Source organism: Pteropus medius, unplaced genomic scaffold (genome assembly GCF_902729225.1).
Source record: "Pteropus medius unplaced genomic scaffold, Ma_sr-lr_union100, whole genome shotgun sequence".
NCBI lineage: Eukaryota > Metazoa > Chordata > Mammalia > Chiroptera > Pteropodidae > Pteropus > Pteropus medius.
The window spans coordinates 12833162-12852599 of record NW_024349804.1 but is presented as its reverse complement, the minus strand read 5'-3'; the positions used below and the strand labels follow the sequence as shown (position 1 = coordinate 12852599).

At 59.0% G+C, this 19438-nt stretch overlaps 1 protein-coding gene across 3 annotated transcripts in view; it reads right to left on the bottom strand.

Moving 5' to 3' along the window:
* The window catches only part of SORCS2 (sortilin related VPS10 domain containing receptor 2), a 386735-nt gene that overhangs the window by 51657 nt on the left and 315640 nt on the right, over positions 1-19438 (bottom strand). For all 3 annotated transcript variants that reach the window (XM_039838002.1, XM_039838000.1, XM_039838001.1), the window contains 2 exons: positions 6141-6305; positions 124-197 (listed from right to left, as the gene is read on the bottom strand). In XM_039838002.1, the coding sequence (XP_039693936.1) occupies positions 124-197; positions 6141-6305 (239 nt within the window). The remainder of the gene's footprint in view (positions 1-123; positions 198-6140; positions 6306-19438) is intronic.

Genomic DNA, 19438 nt, shown 5'->3' with positions numbered 1-19438 from the left:
GGCAGAGCAGAAAGACCCTCTGGAGGGCCCCCTGGGTGAGGAGGGCAGGGCCGGCGCAGATGGGGGTGGGGGGACCAGTGAGGGGGGCCGTGGGGCTGTGTCCCCTCCCCCGCTCCCTCTTACCAGAACACGTGGTCTTTGGTCACTCGCTCCTGCAGAAGCGTCCATTTCTTCCCCAGGTCAGACGACACATAGAGCTTTAGGGCAGAAAGAAGAGAAAGGAAATCTGGGTCATGGCGTGAAGAACGAGCCTCTTCCTGGTGACCGTGACCTCCACACCACGGTGAGGCCCGCCTGTCCCGCCCTGGCTGAGGACCCGCTGGTGGCAGGCCCTGCGCTCGCATAGGGCACAGCCTAGCCCCCAAGAGGCCGCAGGTCACATGTGGGGCTCCACAAGGAGCCATTCCTGCCCTAGACCAGCCGGGAGGAGCCCAGAAACGGGCTGTCCGGGGGGAAGGCCAGGGCGCTCTCCACTTGGATTCCACTGCTCGTGGGCACACGGCCTGCCTTCCCACCTGTCACCAAGCCGGGGCCCACGGCTGTTGGGTGCGCTGACGCGTGAGCAAGCATGACTCTAGGATGGGGCTGCTGAACCTCGCTGTGGAGCGCCGGACAGTAACGATTTTCGGCTTTTGGGCGACGTGGTCTCTGCAGCAGCTGGTCACCCTGCCTCTGAAGCAGGAGGGCGGCCAGAGGCAGAACGTCATGAGTGGGCGTGGCTGTGTGCCAACAAAACCACTCACAAAAACAGGTGGCAGCCCATTGTCTGCCGACACCTGATCTGGCGCACGTGATCAGAAAGGATCACCTTCAATACTTGAAAGGGGCCTTTAGGCTTTAGGACGGCCTGGAGCTCATCCATCTCATTGGGCAGGAGGATCCGTGCCTGGCACGTACCTAGTGGATGCTCAACAAATGTCTAAGGACTGCTCGGCCGGCTGAACCGAATCTCCCCTGGAGCCTCAGTGGGAGAGCCAGGCGGCAGCTGTGGCCGTCCATGGCCCCAGGCACCCAGCTGAGAGCTCATTGCAGTTACTTTATTCCATGACACGCACACACCCATGAGACAGGCAATTTCTCCCGTTTACGGGTGGAAGCGCAGAGAGGTTTAGCAAGTCGCTCAAAGTCACACAGCATTTGCTACGGCAGCAATTCTTTTTGTAGACCTGAGCAGAACATGCCGATGGCTAAGGAAGGATGACCGGTCCCTCTAGTCCTCTCTCTGGGTCATCTGAGTGACCAGGCCAGGGCTGGTTCTACCTCAGACCTCAGTTTACTCACTTGCAAATCAGGAGAGCACCGCTCACAACCTCAGGCAATAAGTGAATAAAAAACGCGTCTGCAGCCATCAGTTTCCAGGAGCTGAGTAAGGACACCTCCACAGTAATGGATGGCATTATCGCCGCCATCGTCACCGAGGCACCTGCACTATGACGCCTGCTCCGGCCCCTTATGAAGCCCCCCAATTTGCTCTTACGGGAGATGATTTTATAAGGCACCAACAACCGCTGCAGAAATACAACATGTCTGCTTCATAAAAGACAAACACCAGCAAATAAACAAGAATGAACACACCAGGACATTCCAGCTACCGCAGCCAAGAGCTGCCCAGCGATGGCCTGTGGGAGGGCTGCCTGACGCCCGAGGGCTCAGCTAAGCGGGGTGTGGGGCCATGTTCCGGAACCCAGACACCCTCTGACAGCGTGCTCAGGGCCAGGGCGAGGGGAATCACAGTCGAGGAGGAGGGCGAGGCCAGGGGAAGGCTCGTTCATAGAAGCGTGTGCCAGGGGTCCTTATGCGATTGTCGGAGGCGCTGCAGCTCAGCCACGGCTTTCGTGCATGTTGGGCGCGTGGCTGGGACTCGGCCCCCCTCCCCACTTCACTCTCTGGCGACTCCCCGTACTGCAGAGGACGCAAAGCCGAGATCCAGCCTTGTTCAGACTCCCTTGCAGCTAGGGTCTGGGTCAGGTGGATGCCCTCGGGTGAGCCAGAAGGCGGGTGACCTGGAGGCACTTTCCTGCCACCTCAGGCCATTCTTGCTGGCCGGCAAGGTCACGGGGACACGCTCCAGCATCCATCCTCCGCTCGGGGCCGTGGAAGGATGGCAGAGGCGAAGGCGGCAGCTGGACTCTGTACTCTTGGGGTCCAATTCCTGGTTTGCAAACATTGCCAGGCAGCGTGGGCCATGGCGGTGGCAATTTCAGATGCCTAGGTCTCAATATCAGCTATGTTCTTGACCTTAGTAAGGGAGTGTGGGTCCTGGTTTCCCACCTTCCCGAGGCAGAGGCGGAGGGTATTCAGGTGGGACAGCTCCAAAGGCTTCTGGGCGGACCCTTGAGAACCCGGCCTGAAGGCCCCAGCACTGTAGAGAACACCAACCCCCCAGGCTAAATCCTTTCCTGCCTAAAACGTCCGGAGTGGTGGCGTGTTCCCGCGCTTGGCCCCGTTAGACGCAGCTGGCCAGAGCAGAAAGGAACACGGGCCGAGGTGTGAGAGGCTCATCCGGTTGCTCTGCTACTAAAGAGAAGCCCAACCTCCTCCTGACGGTGAAGTCTGAGGTCAGAGGGGGCAAAATCAGGGCCGCGAAGCCCACAGCTCCTCCGCCCGCTCCCATTCACACCCCCGCCCACCCCTTCTCTCCAGAGCTCCCACCCGCCCACCCGCCTCCTTCAGCCTGCAGAAATACAAACACTGTCTCGCTTAGGCTGGAGGCTGTGGGCGGTCTTTTCTCTTCCTTTTCTTATGCAATGATCTGTGTTCTTCTGACACTGTATTAAAAAGTAAACATATGTCCTGAGCCATTCTCTCAGCCCCCGTTCGGACCTCCTCCTCTAGGGAGGCTTCCCCGAATGACCGCCAGAGCTGTCTTTTACCCCTGCCGCATTTCCGGAAGGCAGTCCCAGGCTCAGGTCAATTTCTCACAGTGCTGGGAGCAGAGGAGGCTCTCGCTGGGGAGCAGAATAAAATATAAGGGTGGTCTATTGATGTGTTAGAGGTAAGTGCCCAGCGCTCTGCCTGGGAGCAGGTCTGAGGTCAGAGCACAGGGAAACGGGCTGGTCAGTTTCGTACCAGGGACCCCAGCAGGCGGATGTGGGGACAGACTGCCTAGCTCTCACTTCTTTTGATCCCGGGAGCCTTATGGGGTTTGCTGAGTCTCAAAAGAGAGACCACTGCATTTAGGCTCTCACTGTCCAGGCTGTGGCCCCAAATAACGACACGATGAAGGAGAAGACTTAAAGCAGGGGACAGGTGGGCAATCTGAGGGCGGGTGGGCAGCCTGTTTGCTAGAGGAGGGGGCAGGCATCTAGGAAGGAAAGACAAGGGAGGGAAACAGGGCATTTGGTTTTGTATAACTCTGCCAGTCCCGGTGCGTGGAACACTCAGCCCGGCCCTGCCGACTCAGGGTTTGGCACGTGACTTGCTCTGGCCAATGGCGTGAGGGGACGCCATGTATTCCTGGTCACGGCAGACATGCTGAAGCTGCTCGTGTGCTTGCCTTTGCCCCCTCCCCAGGCCTCTGCCATCTAGAATGAGAATAGCGTCTCCCCAGGTCACCGCTGGTTCCAGAATAAGAGACGTGTGGAAACCTGAACCCTCCCGGCAGCCAGGAGCCATATCTCTTCAATTCCAGAAGAACCCGGCAGAAGGCAGCCAACCTCCAGGCCCCAGAACGGGAAACAATGGTTGCTTCTGTGAGCCACCGCGGTGGGGACTGCATCAGAGCCGCAGAGGCCCGCCTAACGCATCGGGTCTGCCGGAACCCAGAGCGGTCGGCCCTACTGCGCTGCCCTCCTTCCTGGGAGTTAGCTTAGAAAACCAGAAAGCCCTAAAAAAAAAAAAAACAAAACTACAGTCCTACTGGCACTGTTATTAATTTTCTCAAATTTCTCATTTCTTTTACAACCGTAACTAAGCCTTTCTCTCTCCTTTTTCCTTTTGCTGAAAAGAACCAAGGAAAAGAACCAAGATTTTGGCTTCATTAATTTTTCTGGGTACCTTAAATTGAAGAGTATTTGCACATTTGCAGACAATTTCTATAGGAAAATAAGTCTCTGTGATTGTACTTTAGGTTAATTACGTGGAAGGCTAAGTAGCTATTGACACCCGGAAGCACACGCTGTCCCCATGGAAGATGCCGGGGCAGAGAGACAGCCCACGAGGCCAGGGAAATGCGGGGGTGCCAGTCAGCAAAGACCAGACCTTGGCGAGGAGCCCAGGTCCAGGGAAGAGCCACGGATCAGGACACCCAGGGGTCTCAGTTTGGAGGACCCTGGCCTGGGTGATCACCATTGGTAGAAATTCATCATTCATTTATTCATTCGTCCATCTAACTGCCAACCTTTCATTTCCATCATCCATCCACTCAAACAACCCCTACCATGCATCTACCCACCATCCATACATCATCTACCTTCCATCCACCCCATCAAATCCATCCATCATCTGTCATCTCACCATCCATCCATCCAACATCATCTCATCCATCATCATCATCCTTTATGCATCCACCTACCGCCAATATCATCACCATCTACTCATCATCCATCTTCCATCCCCATCATCAATAAATGCAACCATCCATACACATCGTCCATACTTATCATGCATGTACATCTACCTTCCATCCATCCATCCATTCCTCCATCCATTCATCTCACCCCTACACACCACCATCCAGCATTAAAATCCATCCATCCAACCAACCAACAATCTTTGGTCAGAAACTTGAGATAAAATGGTGAAAAAAACCAGGCATATCCCCTGCCGTGGAGGATCTTACCCCAAGTGTGTGTGTAGGGTGCAGGGAATAATCAAGTAACAGCACGAATATATAATTACACATCACGATCAATCCTGGGAAGACAGGTGCTGGGGTCTGGAGGAGTGTGGTGCAGCGGGGCCCACCGGGTGGCAGAGAAAGGCCCCACGGCTTCCCCCCGCCTCCAGACCCACGCTCTGCCCTTTTCCAGACTCCTCTGCCGGGAAGGGTGGCTGTGTAGACCTCTCCATAGGCTCCCCGCTCTGGCCTCTGGTTGGGTTTGGCCCAGGAAGGCAGCGGAGAAGAGTGAGGGTACAGGAGAGAGAGGCTGGGAGGGATTTCTCCTGCCTCCGACTGCCCAACTGTGGTCCAGGCCAGGCTTCCTCCTAGACCCTCTTCCTGCCACGGTGGGGCCGCTGGGCGTGGGTAGTGTGAAGTCCCTGAAAGACAGCCTGATCCCCATGGGTGGGACCTTGCAGGGCAAAGGAGGACTTTGCAGACATGATTCAGTGAGGACCTTTGGCTGGGAAGGTGTCTGGGTGGTCCAGGTGGGGCGGGGGGTGGGGAGGAGAGCTCTCCCTCCCTCTCTTCTCTCAGCCCCTGCCCCCAGGACAATGCGAAACCATAGCCTTCAAAGATTCCTTCACAGGCAGCAGAATGCAGAACACTGAAAGCTGGAGGGGGAGCTCTCCCAGAGCCTCCAGGGGGGAGCGTGGCCCCGCGGACACCTTGCTTTTGGGCCAGTTAAGCTGATTTGGACTTCTGGCCTTTAAAACTGTGACAAGTGCATTTCTTAAAAGCATCGTAAGCTATTAAGTTTGTGGTGGGTTCATGCAGTGGCTGCGGGAATCCCAGGGCCCACCCCGCCCCGTGGCACTCTGCCCCCTCGGCCCTTGGGACCCCGCTGTCTTACCCCATGTTGGCCAGGAAAGAGCCCCCACCACTGGCATCTCCTTGGCCACCCTGCGAAGCTGCCCTTGGGGACTGGCAGACAGAGCCCCCAGCAGAGGGACGCCGATGTGGCACCTGAAGGCTGACTCACTTTTCCTAGTAAAGGCAGAAGCCCAGTCCAGGCTGAAGGCAAGGCCTGGCGAGCCAGCCTGGGAGGGTGCGTGGAATGTTCTGGAAGTGGAGGGCCTTTGTGGCTGGCAAGCAGGGGGAGGCAGGGCCGAACAGTCTAGTAATTACCTGCTATTTCTAGATCGCACCACACGCGCCTGTTAGCACCGAGTGCTCCCTCACCTCCGCTCGCGGCTGCCCCATGGCGGGGTCCCCCGGCTGAAGCCCAGACCACAGCCAGGCGGGGCTCGGGGAGAAGACGAGGCGGGTTCCAGCGCCCCAGCCCGGGGCTTCCGGCCCCGCAGCCCTGGCGGCCGCTCACCTTGCTCTCCTTGGTGTAGGCCAGCGCCTTGTCCTCCTCCTGGGGGTGGAAGATCAGCGTTTCCACAGAGAAGGGGACGAGCTGCTTCTGGAAGGTGGCGCCCTCGTCCGTGCTGACGAATAGGCTCTGGTCGCGGTCACCGAGCGAGGAGCTCACCAGCATGATCTGAAACGCAAAGCCGGGGGTGAGGGCGCGCACTCGGACCCCGGGCCCCCGAGCTCAGGCTCCACGTCTGCGTGGCCTCTGGCACGCTCACCTCCCGGCCCGTGCCTCCGCTCCCGGTCAGCTGGGGAAACTGAGGCGAGGAGACAGGAGGCAGATGTCGACGTCCGTGCCGGGCAGCATGGACCTGAGCATGACGTTGAGCCCACTCTTGGCCGCCCCTCCGGGGTGTGTCCCCGCAGGACAGGGCGCGGCGGCGGGGCTGGCCGCAGTGAGCACAGCTTTCCCAGGGGAGGGCACGGGGCCGTGAGGGCCGTCCCGCATGCACGCCCTGTGGTGGCCTTTCTAAACCCCACCTCCCTCTAGAGGACACGTCCTCAAGCACGCTGAGCACAAGTCGACGAGCTGCACAAAGCTCCCGCCTTGACGGGCACGGAGGTAACCCCGTTCCCTCCCTCTGCAGAACCCTCGAGAGCTCCCGGGTACGTCAGCCAGTCCCCTCCCGGAAGCCCCTTCTTCCCCCAGCAAACCGAGGTGTGAAGGAGACGGCATGGCCTTCACGGAGCCTGCTTCCTCGGTGACTCTGACCCTGAACGGTGGACAAAGATATGCTTGGAGATGTTCCTTGAGGCGGGTGAGTACGCAGAAAACGGGCTGCGGGGGCGTGTGAAATGGTCGGGGTAACCTGCAGCCACATAACGATGGTTACAGAGAATGTTTAATGACAAGGGAGCCTTTATGCTCATGAAAAAAGCAGGGGACACTTGTGAGCAAGCAGAATTGCGCACACTTCACATTGACAGAAGCACATTAGCATTTTGTCCGTGGCGAGTGTATACAGGTTAGCACGATCTGTCAGTGGGAAATGCGTAGACATAAGGATGAGAGGATCTTACGCCGCCATGAAAAAGGAATGGAATCTTGTATCTGTGACCTGGGTGGAGCTCGAGGGCATTTTGTTAATTGAAATGATTAGACAGGGAAAAAAATAGACATGATCTCGTTTATACGTGGAATCCAAAAAAAAAAGAAGCAGCAGCAGCTAAACGTAGATACGGAGAACAGATCGGGGGCCACCAGGGGTGGGGGTGAGGGCGGGGCAAACGGGGGAAGGGGTCAAAAGGCACAAACGTCCAGTTATGAAACACAGGAGTCCTGGGCTGTCACGTGCCACACGGGGACTGTGGTGAACAATGCTGTGCTGTGCGCTTGGACGTTGCTAAGAACGTAGACCTTAAAAATTCCCATCACGAGAAAGAAATTTCGTAACGATGTGAGATGACAGATATTAACTGGAATTACTGAGGTGATCATTTTGCAATATGCAAATACTGAATCATTTTGCCGTATACCTGAAACTAACATGACGCTGAATGCCAACTTCACCTCGATTAAGAGGGAAACAGAGCGTGTGCTGAGACTAGCTGGTTTTAAGTAGTGGGATTAGAAGGAATTTACTTTTTTATAAGTAAACTTTTATTTTGGAATAGTTTGAAATTTACAGAGAAGTTGCGACGAGAGTTTGCGTACACCACACTCCCCGTTCCCCTTATCGACGTCCCGTTAGCGTGACGCACTCGTCACAACTAAGGAGCCACCGCCGCGGGCGCAGCGGTGCGATCTGCACTCCACACCGTGTCCTGATGCCGCCCGTCTACCCACTGCTGCCTTCGGTCCCGGGACCCTGGCTAGGACACCGGGCTGCCTTCACCGGAGTGTCTCTCGGGCCCCTCTGGGCTGTGACGGCTTCTCAGACGCCTCCTTCCGTGACCTTGACAGTCTCGAGGGCTCCTGGCCAGGCGTTTCGTAGAAGGCCCTCCATTTCAGCCTGTCTGATTCTTTCTCATGGTTACCGGGGTCACGGGTTTTCGGGAGGAGGGGCACGGAGGGGGAGTGTCCTCCGCATCACAGCGTACCCGGGCACATGCTGCCCACGTGGCCCGTCCCTGGTGATGCCACCTGGCAGGTCCTCTCTTCCCTCCTCCACCCTGTCCCTTAGGATGGAAGTCACTGGCATCACGCGCGGCACGGCCACATCCGAGTGGGGGGCCGGCTCCCCGCCGTGGGGGTGGAGTAGCTACATACATTACTGGGAATCCTTCCAGACATTTGTCTCTTCTCCCCATTTATTTACTCAGTCAATCATTTATTTACATCACGATGAACTTGTGAATATGTATTTTATCCTCTGAGTTGTAAATCGATACTCGGTTGTTATTTTGTCACCCAAACTGCTCCCTCCTGCTGTGGCTCTGGCAGATGGAAAGTCTCGGGCTCCTCCTCGACCTGACACCCTCGTCCTGCTGCTTCCCAATGTCCTGCACTGCACTCGGCTTCCCTGGACAATCAGGAAAACGGACAGGTCACCGAGACTTCCTGTACCCCGCAGGATGCAGCAGGGTTCACTCAGCATCCGCGCCACACTCCCCAGGGCGGCGACCCACACCCCGCCAGCCGGGGGCCCCTCGTTGAAGCCTCAGCACGGTCCTATGATGCTCCCATCAGACAGGGCCCCTGAGCACGGTGGCGGCAGTGACCTAGCTCCTTCTCTGTGCCTCTGGCAGCTGGCCCAGGCCAGCCTGGGGCTGTCGGTTAATCCACGTCCGACTCTGATGGGCTCAGGAATGAATGCATGCACGCACGAGTGAATGAATGAAGAGCTCCGCCTCGCTCGGAACTCCTGGGTAACTGTCTGCTTTTCCCCTCGGGAGGAAGACACCACCGCGGGTATTTAAGTAGCTTAGAGAGCCGAAGCCGTTAAAAAAAATCCCATCCACTTTACTGCTCAAAGAATCACCTATCGATGAAAGCTCACTCATTCATTCATGGATTCATCCATCCTTCCAAAGCTGCTAAAGCCACAGAGTCAAGTAAGAATTTAGGTGCACCCAGGGTTTCGTGGGGGAGAACAGCATCCAGGTCCAGGGCAAGCCTGAGGGCAAGAAGGGGGGCATCCCGGAGGAGGTGACACCCAGATGAGCCTTGAAGAACAAATGGAAATTTGACTGGCAGTCTCAGGGGAGGGCGGTTCAGGCAGAGAGGACAGCGTGACCACAGGCGCACGGGCAGAGGGCCCTGCCTCCCGCTGCACCTCACCCCTCACCCCTCACGGTCCGTCGTCAGCCGCCTCAGACCGGTGCGTTTGCTCCGTTTGCTGAGACCGTCCACACTGGGAGGCTTCGCGTGCACCGCCCCCTCTGGCTGGAACGCACAGCGGGACCACGGGACCTCCGACCTCACCATCGGTAATTCAGAATCGGCTTTTAAAATTTCAGAATGACACAAAATCCGCATGTGACGAAGTTAAAATAGCTTCTTCCAAATTCTCTGAGTGCCGAATTCTGAGCGACTTCAATAGAGCTGAATGTTTCTCATTTAGTTTTGGCGTCCCTGCTTCGTAGGAACCCCCAGCTTGAGTTTAGCCTGTTTTTATGAGGGGACACTCTCCCCCTTGTTATCTGCTTGTCAAACACATCCTCATCCACCAAGGCTCATGTCAAAGGTCAAAGGTCACCTCCTCCAGGAAGGCCTCCCTGCTACACATCAGCCCACGGAGTATTCTAATCCCACCCCCGCATCTTCCGCATTCGTGTGGTCCAGCCCAGCGTTCCCTGGCGTTCTCTGTGTGCGTCTGTCCCTCCCCGCAGGCCGGGAGGCTGTGCAGCCGGCAGGGGCCACGTGTTTGTTACTGCCATAGCTTCAGCCCGCAGCACAGGGCCTGGCACCAGGCAGGTGCCACCTCCCGGTTATCATGTGTTGGTGACAGTCCCACACAGCGTAAGGGCTCTGAGGACGAGGGTGTCTCGCTGTCACAGCCCTCCGTCAGGCCAAAGCTCAGCCACTGTGTCACCGGGGAGGGAGGGGAAAGAATCTAAGGAAGCGATTCTGGCCGGGGCCCAGCTATCTGGACGGGGCGGGGGTTCCTGGCCTCGGAGGGGACGAGCCAGGAAAGGTGGGGGGAGGAAGAGGTGCTGGCAGCAGAAGAGACATTAGAGCAAAAAAATCCGAATCAGTGAGCAGGCGCCGAGTGGGGGCTGGCAGACCGCGCTTCCAAGCTGGGAACGGACTATTTCGAGTGGTGTATTTTTACCGCTTACTATTTCAGGGGAAGCGTGTGGTGGCTGCGCTGGTTTCTGGGGGCCCACGAGGCTGGACGCATTGAAATCAGAGACGACGCTTAGAGAAAAAGAGTCGACAGACCCGTCTAAGCCCAAGACCCTGGACAGGCCGTGTCACTGGTGAGGCCCAGGACAAACGCAGACACAGGGCTCCTCTGTGACGAGGACACGGATTTCAGCCGCAGAGCACTGAACCACGCCCAGGTCCCCCTGCAGCGGCCGAGGGCACGCACCCTGAAGCCCCCCAATCGCTCCCCAGCCTTCCGCCAGTAAACTCTGGGCCCCGCATCACGGGGTCCCGCCAGAAGCGCGTACTGGCCCCGACCCACTGGATCGGACTCGGCGTTTGCTCGAAGGCCCCGGTGATCCTGAGCTCCCTCCAGTTGAAGGGCTGCTTCGCGATGCAGCTCCTGCTGGTTTTCAGCCCTGCGCCCACTAGCTGTGTGACCCTGAGCACGTGGCCGACCCTGGCCTCCATCTCCCTCCCCCCACCCTGACGAAACGAAATAACCAGCCCCCGGGAGAGCACCTCAGGCCCTCAGGACTTCGCTCCTGCTGGCCCCCAGGAGGAGGTGCTGTCTTCACCCCCGTTTTATTTGCCAGTTGGAGACAGGAGGCCCAGGGAGCTTGCGTCTTGTTTAAAGTGGGCTCCGGCGCCGTGACGATCTGCAGAATGGGGACACTGGTGACAGCCCCGGGCAGTCACGCTGCCTGTGCAGAATGCGGCCCGCAGCGGGAGCACGCGTGGATGGTGCAGGCTCTGCGGGCACACGGCGCTGGTCTCCGGTCCTCACCGGCCAGGACCCCCCGGTGCTGTGCGCCCTCGGCCGAGTTACTGCACGTCTCTGAGCCTCGGTCTCCTCGTCAGTAAAACGAAGGAGGGAATTCCTCCCGCGGAGGCCACCGGAAGGGTAAAATGACGCAGTGTGAGTGACAGCCTCAGCTCGGCACCCGGGGCACGACAACATGGTTCGTTAGTGCAGCATCTTCCGTCAAAGAAGTCTGGGTCGGCTGAGTTCAGTGGGCGTCTCCAAGCACCTCTTTGGGTCCAGGCCATGGGGCTGAGGAGTCTCAAAGGCAGTGGAGAGGGACGGGAGGCGTGTGGGCCTGAGGGTGTCTCCCCAGTCGTGCGCCCTACAGCCTCGCTGGCCTCACCCTCGGCCTGGCCTTGGGCTGGGGGCTTCCCCGAGGGGGCGTCGCCGGGCGTCAAACGATGAAGACGGAAGCCAGTAATGGCAGAGCTCGGTGTGACCAGCATGTTCATTCTGAGGCGGGAGTGGCAGAGTGAGACCCCCCTAAAGAAAGTCAAGTGCCTGGTTTGGTCGGTCCTTCCTTCCTCCTTCCTTCCTCCTTCCTTCCTTCCCTCCGTCCCTCCCTCCCTCCCTTCTTGTGTAGCTCACATCATGGATGAATTTATTGGGCGCGTGCTTCGCTGACTCCAGGGCGAGTCCGGCCACTTGGCCGGGGCGTAGCTGAGACACGTAACATGGCAGCGTGGAAATGGGTGGAGGAGGAGCCTCGCCGGGCATCGGGCACCTGGGAAGGCCAGCCCAGCACCGGACGGGGTGCGGACACCCCGGGGGCCTCCCTCCACCCCCACTCAGACCGCACACGGGCTCTGCAGTAGCTCCGGTCACTGCATGTTACGGCGACCTCCAGCCCACCCTGCCTGGCTGTCACGCGACCCTCCCTGGCCGGGGCTTCGAGCTGCCCCCTCCAAAATGTGGTGCCGACGTCCCGCTGGCCCCGCAGCAAAGCTCACTCGAATCCCAGCTCTCATACCTCTGAGTCTAGAAAGGAAAACAAACGACTTCCAGAAAGAAGGTTGTTCGCGCCTCTGCCGGAGCTCCGGCCAGGGGGTCAGCGGACGTCTGGCTTCCCTCCAGAACGCCCCGTCATCAAGAGAACAGTTTTTAGGCTGCTCTTTACCAAGTACAGCCCCGGAATTGGTGTCATCCGGGGTGACCTATTTAAACCCGTCGCTCTGTCTATTCCTGGCCAGACAGATGTGCCCAGCCGGGGACACAGAAAACTTGGCTTCGATGCCAGTGGAGACAGACAGTGCAGACAAACAGACACAGCAGCATCCGCCCCCAGCTCTCGAATTAGTCTGTGCGGAGCGTCTCACACGCCTGGTGAGTCACGATAAGCAAAAATAACTCTCCCGCCAATGTTTCTCTGTGGATGAATGCGTGTTGCTGGGCCAGTCGGCACACACTCAGGTCACCTGCCCAGAGTTTTAGGAGAAAATCGCTCCGTATAATGATTCCTGGTTCTAGGGAACCAAGAGCACAGGAGAGGTCACAGAAAGAGTCTGACGGATGTGGCTTTGCGTTTGGTGACCTTGGGCAAGTCAGTCTCCTCAAATTGGAGACCATAATCTCTTCCGTGCTGAGGTTCCAAATTAGGCACCTTCGAAACTCGTAGAAATAGAAGGTCCTGTCATTCTTTTTGTGCTTTCTGAGACCGGAAACACCCATTCTTGGAGAAGCCATGCAGAATCTGAGTGGACGGGAATGCCGGCCTGCGGGAGCATGCCTCTGCTTGGCGCCTTGGGGGCCCCGCCGGGCCCGCCTGCCCCCCTCCTGAGTCTGGCATTCACGGCTCTTTCCCACGCCCTCACTCTGCTGACCCTGCCAGCCCAGGGCCCCGGTTCCAGCCGGCCCAGACTGCTTCCCAGTCGCCGATGCCTGCTGCGCCCACACGCTCTGCTCCGGAATGTTCCCCACTCTGCCTGGTGCCCCCAGCCGCCTCCCTCCGGATGCAGTGAGCGGGGGAAAGGCCAGAGGTTGGGAGGCTAGGGAGGGGGCGGTGTGGTTACCCAGGTGGGGTCACCTGATCACCCGCACGAGGGCAGAGGTCACGCCCCTGGAGGGGAGAAGGCAGGTGCCGACGACGTCTCAGTTTGAGCTCGGCGAATCGGGCAGGGAATAGGTAGACGGGAGGCGTGTGGGGCACAGCTACGTTTCTGGCTTGTGCACCTGGGCGGACGGGGACCACTGACTGAGAGAGGACACAGAGGAGGAGCGGGGAGCGGGGGGCGGGGGGCGAGCTGGAGCCTCGCGTCGGGGCACCGGGTGCCAGGAGGGGCTCGGTGTGGGGTGCGGCTCAGCAGAAGCCTGCCCTGGAGCGGGTGTCTGGAGCTCACATGCCTGGGCGTGCATGAGCCCCCCGGGGACGTACGACTGGCCCCGTGTCCACGCGTAGCTCCCGGCTCAGAGACCTGCACAGGGCGGCCCTTCCTGAGCGCACGACCCGAGCAGGCCCCGACACGACGTCACTTCTCGTTGCCATGAAGCGATTGTTAACGCTCTGAAACAGGCCCACTTACACTACCACTTTCTATTGCGGCAAAATACACACGACGTGAAATTTACCCTTCTTACCCTCTTGAGGATAAAGTGCGGGGCACCAAGTCTGCACACGTCATTGTGCGACCACCATCACCATCCGTTTCCAGAAGTTTCCATCATCCCCAACTGAAACCCTGTCCCCACAAAACACTAACTACCCCATCCCCCGCTCTTTCACTCACTTAGCGTCCACTCTGGCAGGGGACATGTTTGTCTCATCCATTCTGAACCCCGATTCCTCGCCTGGCGCATAGTAGGTGCTCAGTCGGTAACCCTTGAACATGGTCGATGGAACGTTTAAGTCTCGCTCTTGGCAAACGTTTAACGTGTCGGGGAGCGGGGAGCACTGCCCCCCCGTGCCAGCCTCCGCGGGCCGCTCTCGGGCTTCTAAGCATCCCCGGAACGCCACGTGGCCCGGCCTCCCGTGGGTTCTGCCCACGAGCGGCCTTCACGTTAGAGCCGACGGCGACGAGGAGCAGGGGCCTCAGCTCCCCAGAAGCTTCTGCAGGCAGGCGCAGGGCTCTGGGGGCAGGGGAGGGGGTCTCCAGCATCCTCGCGGACCACCCGCCTGGCTGTGGCGGGCAGCGAGACGCCGGTGGCAGTTTCCCAAGGCTCCTGCGCTCACAGCTCCGTGACATCAGCGGCTCCTCCTGGCCTGCACCCCTAGGCTCCCACCAACCGCACCTGAGGGGTGCGGCCCCTCCCTGCCCCCGATGCCTCGGGTGGTGTTTATCGAGCCCTGACTAATGGTCGCTTCTAGAACTATTCGCGAAACACAAAGAGCAGATCCCGGCTCTTTTTCCCTTTCTAGGGCCCACCGACGGCCGCCTGAATTTCAGCCATTGTGGCCTCGGTAAGTTTTTGGCTCGAGTCCCCCAAAGGTCTCGGGACCTTCAGCCCTTACCTCCCCAGGTCCAGGCGGCAGCTGGGTCCCCCCATGGCTCCCATGATGAGTAAAAGAGCACCTCGTTTTCCAAAGTATTAAGAAAACCTCTTGGCAAACTAAGCTGGGGCAGGGCTCGGATGGAGAGACCTCTTGATATACGTTCAAACATGGCGCTAATTCTCCAGCCCTCCTCAGAAATGTGTCCCGGCGGAGTGGACCAGCCCAGGGGCTGCTGGGTGCTACCGCCCATCCAGGCTGGAGCAGGGGTATCTGCAGCCGTCCTCGGCCGGATGTCCCTGTCATCCGCGTAGCTGTGGGCATCTGTAAGAACCTGGACGGGGAAAGGCCAGCGGGACGTGTCACCCAGGCAGCACTGAGGAGAAGGGAGCACGCAGACCCGAGAGTCCTACCCTCATCCACCTGCTCACTGAACGCCGGGGACCGTGTTCCACGCTGGGGACGCGCCGGGAAACGGGACGCGCCAGACCCCCTCCCGCGGGCTCACATCTGTGTGGAAGAGACAGGTGGGCAGACGCACACAGGAGCGGTGACAAGCGCTATGAGAAAGCCAGTCAGGTGACTGTGCGCGTGTGCACGCAAACACACAGACACGCAGACACACGAACCGCATACACACGCAGACACACGAACAACGCGAATACGCGGAGCCACACGAACCGCAAACACGAACCGCAGATTACACGAACCGCGAACCGCGCGAACCGCCAGACACTGAGCGTCCATCTGCCGAACACGAGATACACACAAATGTACGAGTGTATGGAAGAAGGAGGATGGAACAGTCCAGAAGGTTAAGAACACAGTTTCTGGATGACGGGATTTAGGTGCCACGTCTCCCTTTCCTTGGCGTGTGCTTCTGGCTCCGTCCGCGTCACTGGCGCGGGAGAGGTAGCTGACACGTCTGCGGAGTAAGTCAACACGCTTTCGTAAATCATGACTTTCAGATGAAAACGTTAAACGCGTAATCAGAAAAATACAGTAAATAACAGACTTCCATGGAAAGAGGAACTTGCTTGTGAGCCAAGGCCTAAGAACACAGAGTTCAGGTCTCCACTAAGACGAGACGGGGAGGACATTATTGAATGACGATTCCCTTCTAGATAATCTACGGGCAGTTATTAATATTTGCGATTCCACTCTACTTCCTCCCCTCTCCTTCCACCGTCCATCCGTCTGTCCACCCACCCAGCCCTCCCTCCCTCCCCCTACTCGTCCACTCACCCTCCACCCCGCAGTGAGGACGGCTCCTGGGAGAGAACGCAGTGCGCGCAAGGAAGGGTGTCACACACGTAGGGCCCAGTGCACACGTCGGTCACCGGCCGTCATCGCCGCCATGCCACCCAGCCCCTGACCCGGCTCCGCACTGGGGCGACAGCGGCTGGTGTCTCCCAGTCTTGTCTCTGCGTGGACTGGGACCCTCTCTCGTGGGGGTGGGTGCCGACCGTGTGCCTGGCCCCGCACTAGGCACCGGCACATGTGAGTTCTCGTGTTTTCTCAACGATGACGAGGTGGGAGATGTTCTTGTCTCATTGTAGAGACAAAAATCGGAAGCTTCGGGGTGTGTGAAATGACCAGCTCAAACCCACACGGCCTGCGTGCCCGGGCGGTGCCCGAGGCCCAGCTGCCCGACACCGAAAGCCTCGTCCTGCCTCTGTGTGAGCCCTGCGCTGACCAGCAGCCAAGGCCGCTTAGGACACCCGCTCACACGCAGTCACGAACTGACTGCCGGGGGAGGGCTGGTGCCGTTTTAATTACTGGCCCAACCATCACCAAAACGCAGGAAACGTCCCCAGGAACACGTGTAGACCAAACGGAGGGACAGACACTCTGCCTTTGGCCAGAAGCTGACGCGGAAGTTCTATGTCTGAGCGACAGAAACCAGATGAGGCGGACGTGTTTCGGGGCATAGAAAGATAACTCGTCACCAGTGTTTTCCAGCTGGGATTTGCTAGGAAATCTCCTCCGTAGCATCTGTGAAAACGTGGGGCCCCGCCGGCCCCCAGCGTCATGGCCGAGGACCTCCGTTCCCCAGCAGGGCTTTCCGCTGTGGCTGTGGAGTGAGCGCGGTCTCACCGCGTTTGCTGGGCACTCTGGGGACACTCTGCAGACAAAGCCAGAGGCCTGGCTGCTTGGGCAGGAAAGGCGGAGGCTCGTTCTCCGGGGGACCGTGTTTTGGAAGACTGTCTTTTCTCAGACGATTGTGTTAGCTGCGTGGGATTACACCTGTGAACAGTTCCTTCATTTATCTGCCCCTTAATTTAACCCCAGAAGCAAGGGAATGTCTCTCAGTACCTCCGTGTGACGCCTTTTCAACAGTGACTCAGGTGGCCTCCTGGGGAGAGATGACAGCTTTTGGAAATAACCGAGATCTTCAAAGGCTCTGCAAATATTTGCAATTAGAAACCGAGGTATCATCGCCACTGCTGGTCAAGCCGTTTAAAACGCTGCATTCGCGTCAATGGGCAGTCACTCCGATGGCTTTCCCTGGAGGTGGGTGACCAGGGCAAGGCCATGGTCGTCAGCGTAGGGCTGATGACATTCTGTGGTCACAGCGACAGAGGGGAAAGGCCCGTCATCGCCGCGTCCTCGTATCTGGTGAGGAAACCAGGCCTCGCAGCCGGTGGCATCGTGAAGCCTGGTCTGCCTGAGAGAAACGCACAGGGGGCGACATCACCCTGCGTGGCCTTCACTGAGCACTGCTGTGTGCCGGGCACGGTACTGGATGCCTCACACATATTTTCAACCACCTTCTGATGAGGCAGTTGCTGTTATTGTCCCTGTCATGGTCCCAGAGAGGCTGTCATCGCCCATCCCGTGAGCTGGAGCAGGATGAAGCGTGGCAGTCGAGCTGTCACCCACGCGTTCATGGAACCGATGACTGCTGGTGCTGGGGACAGAGCGGGCGCCGAGTCGTCCCTGGGCTCGTGGAGCACGCAGCGCAGCAGGAAGACAGACAGGGCCCAGAGGAGCACTTCGCAGGCTGCCACGAACGCTACGGAGGGCCCCCCCACGTCACAACGGGGTGTCTGGGATGTACTGGAATGACCACAGAGGGAGTGAGACGGGACAAGTGACCTGCCCAGCAGGAGGCCGTGGGGATGGCGAGGAGAGGGCCCCAGGAGATGTAAAGAAGGCAGACGTGGCAGGACCGGATGCCCGCAGGGGTTCTGGACGCCCCCCGCCCCCCGCTCCCGCCTGGGGCGCTGGGAGGGAAGCCGCCTCTGGTGGCACTTAGGTCTTTAAGGGAGAAGGGGACTGAGGAAGGGTGGGCAGAAAGGGAGGGTGAGGACAGAGGACAATGCCGGGGAAGCCACGGGTAGAGGGAGTGGGCGCGGGGAGCTCGGACACGGTGAGGATCGTGTGAAGGCCACTCACCTTCGAAGGCACCGCGGTCCCCAGGGAGGGATGGCACCATCTTCCTTCCCCTTTTCCCACCCTCTTACCCATGTGACTGTGACTTCTACTCCCCAGGGGCTGGGCGAGGCCCTAGGGTCTGGCCAGGGCCTCCCCAGACAGATGCCCCCTAAGACACAGGTGAACCGAACACCACGCGGTGACAATGGGGGCGAGTCACCTGCTTTGTCAGCTCCTTCTCAGCCTCTGACCACGCATGAGTGATGCTTTAATTAAAGTTCTTGGGGAGAGAGCTCTGGAGGCTTCCTGAGAGCCTTCGCGGTCACATGGAGACCAGCGTGACGAGGCTCTGGTTCCCCGCGAGAGCCATCAACGCCCACATTTGATGGAGCAGCAGGGCCTGGGGCCTGCACCGAGGCTCCCGGACCCTCCCCCGCAGCACTCAGGGCGGAGGCCTGGCCCTGCCCCCGCCCACCCCCGTCACTCAAGACACAGCGACACCCAGGAACTGGAGGCAGGCGGAGCTGCCGAGCCTCAGGGCTGGCGGTGGTGCACGCCTCCGACGCCGGAACTGCTGTGATGTGCCTGCGCGTGGCTGCCGCCCGTGGCCGGGGATCCCTACCTCGCCCGCAGCACGCGTGGCTTCTTTATAACAAGCTCAGTCCTGTAGGGCTCAGGAATCCAGCAGACCTGGGCTGAATTCTGGCCATGCTACACAGCGCGTGAACTTCAGTCAGTCCCGCGGCCCTTTGGGAAGAAGGGGGACACCCGCACCCCTCCTCGTCTCCTCCTTGTACCCGAGCCTCAGGTTGGGGTGGGTGGGGGTGGGGACTGGGAGGAGGGGTCCCGGGGCCTGGTGGAGAGGTGCTGTGGCTTTCCTCAAAACCTGCTCTGTGGGCGCCTCTCCCTTGGGAGCCAACCCCCGGCGAGGGGCTGCACTCTGGGGCAGAATGTGGGTATTTCAGGGCCCTACTCAGACCAGATGTCATTAAAATCCTACATCATTCTTGACTACACTGACAGTAACTCACAGGATTGCCACGACTGTGCAGATGCGACAATGTGCAGAACTCGCAACAGCCCCGCTGGGCACGCGCTCGGGGCAGACGCGCTCTGTGCTGCGTGTGTCCACTCTCTGGTTCTTCCCGAGGGCCTTTTCTGTGGCTGTCCCCACTTTCCAGAGAGGTTGGTACCTCACCCAGAGGTCGCCCGGCCCGCCTGAGGCCACGCCAGTGAGGAGGGGGCTCCAGACCCCCGCCGGCCTCAGCCCGAGCTGCCGTCTTTGATCTGATTCATCAATTGGTTTTCTGCATAAGATTTTGTTCGTCAAAGGCTTTTGATGTTCATAAAACGTATTTCACCACCTTTGATTTCGTCTGATCACTGCCACCCCCGACACACACA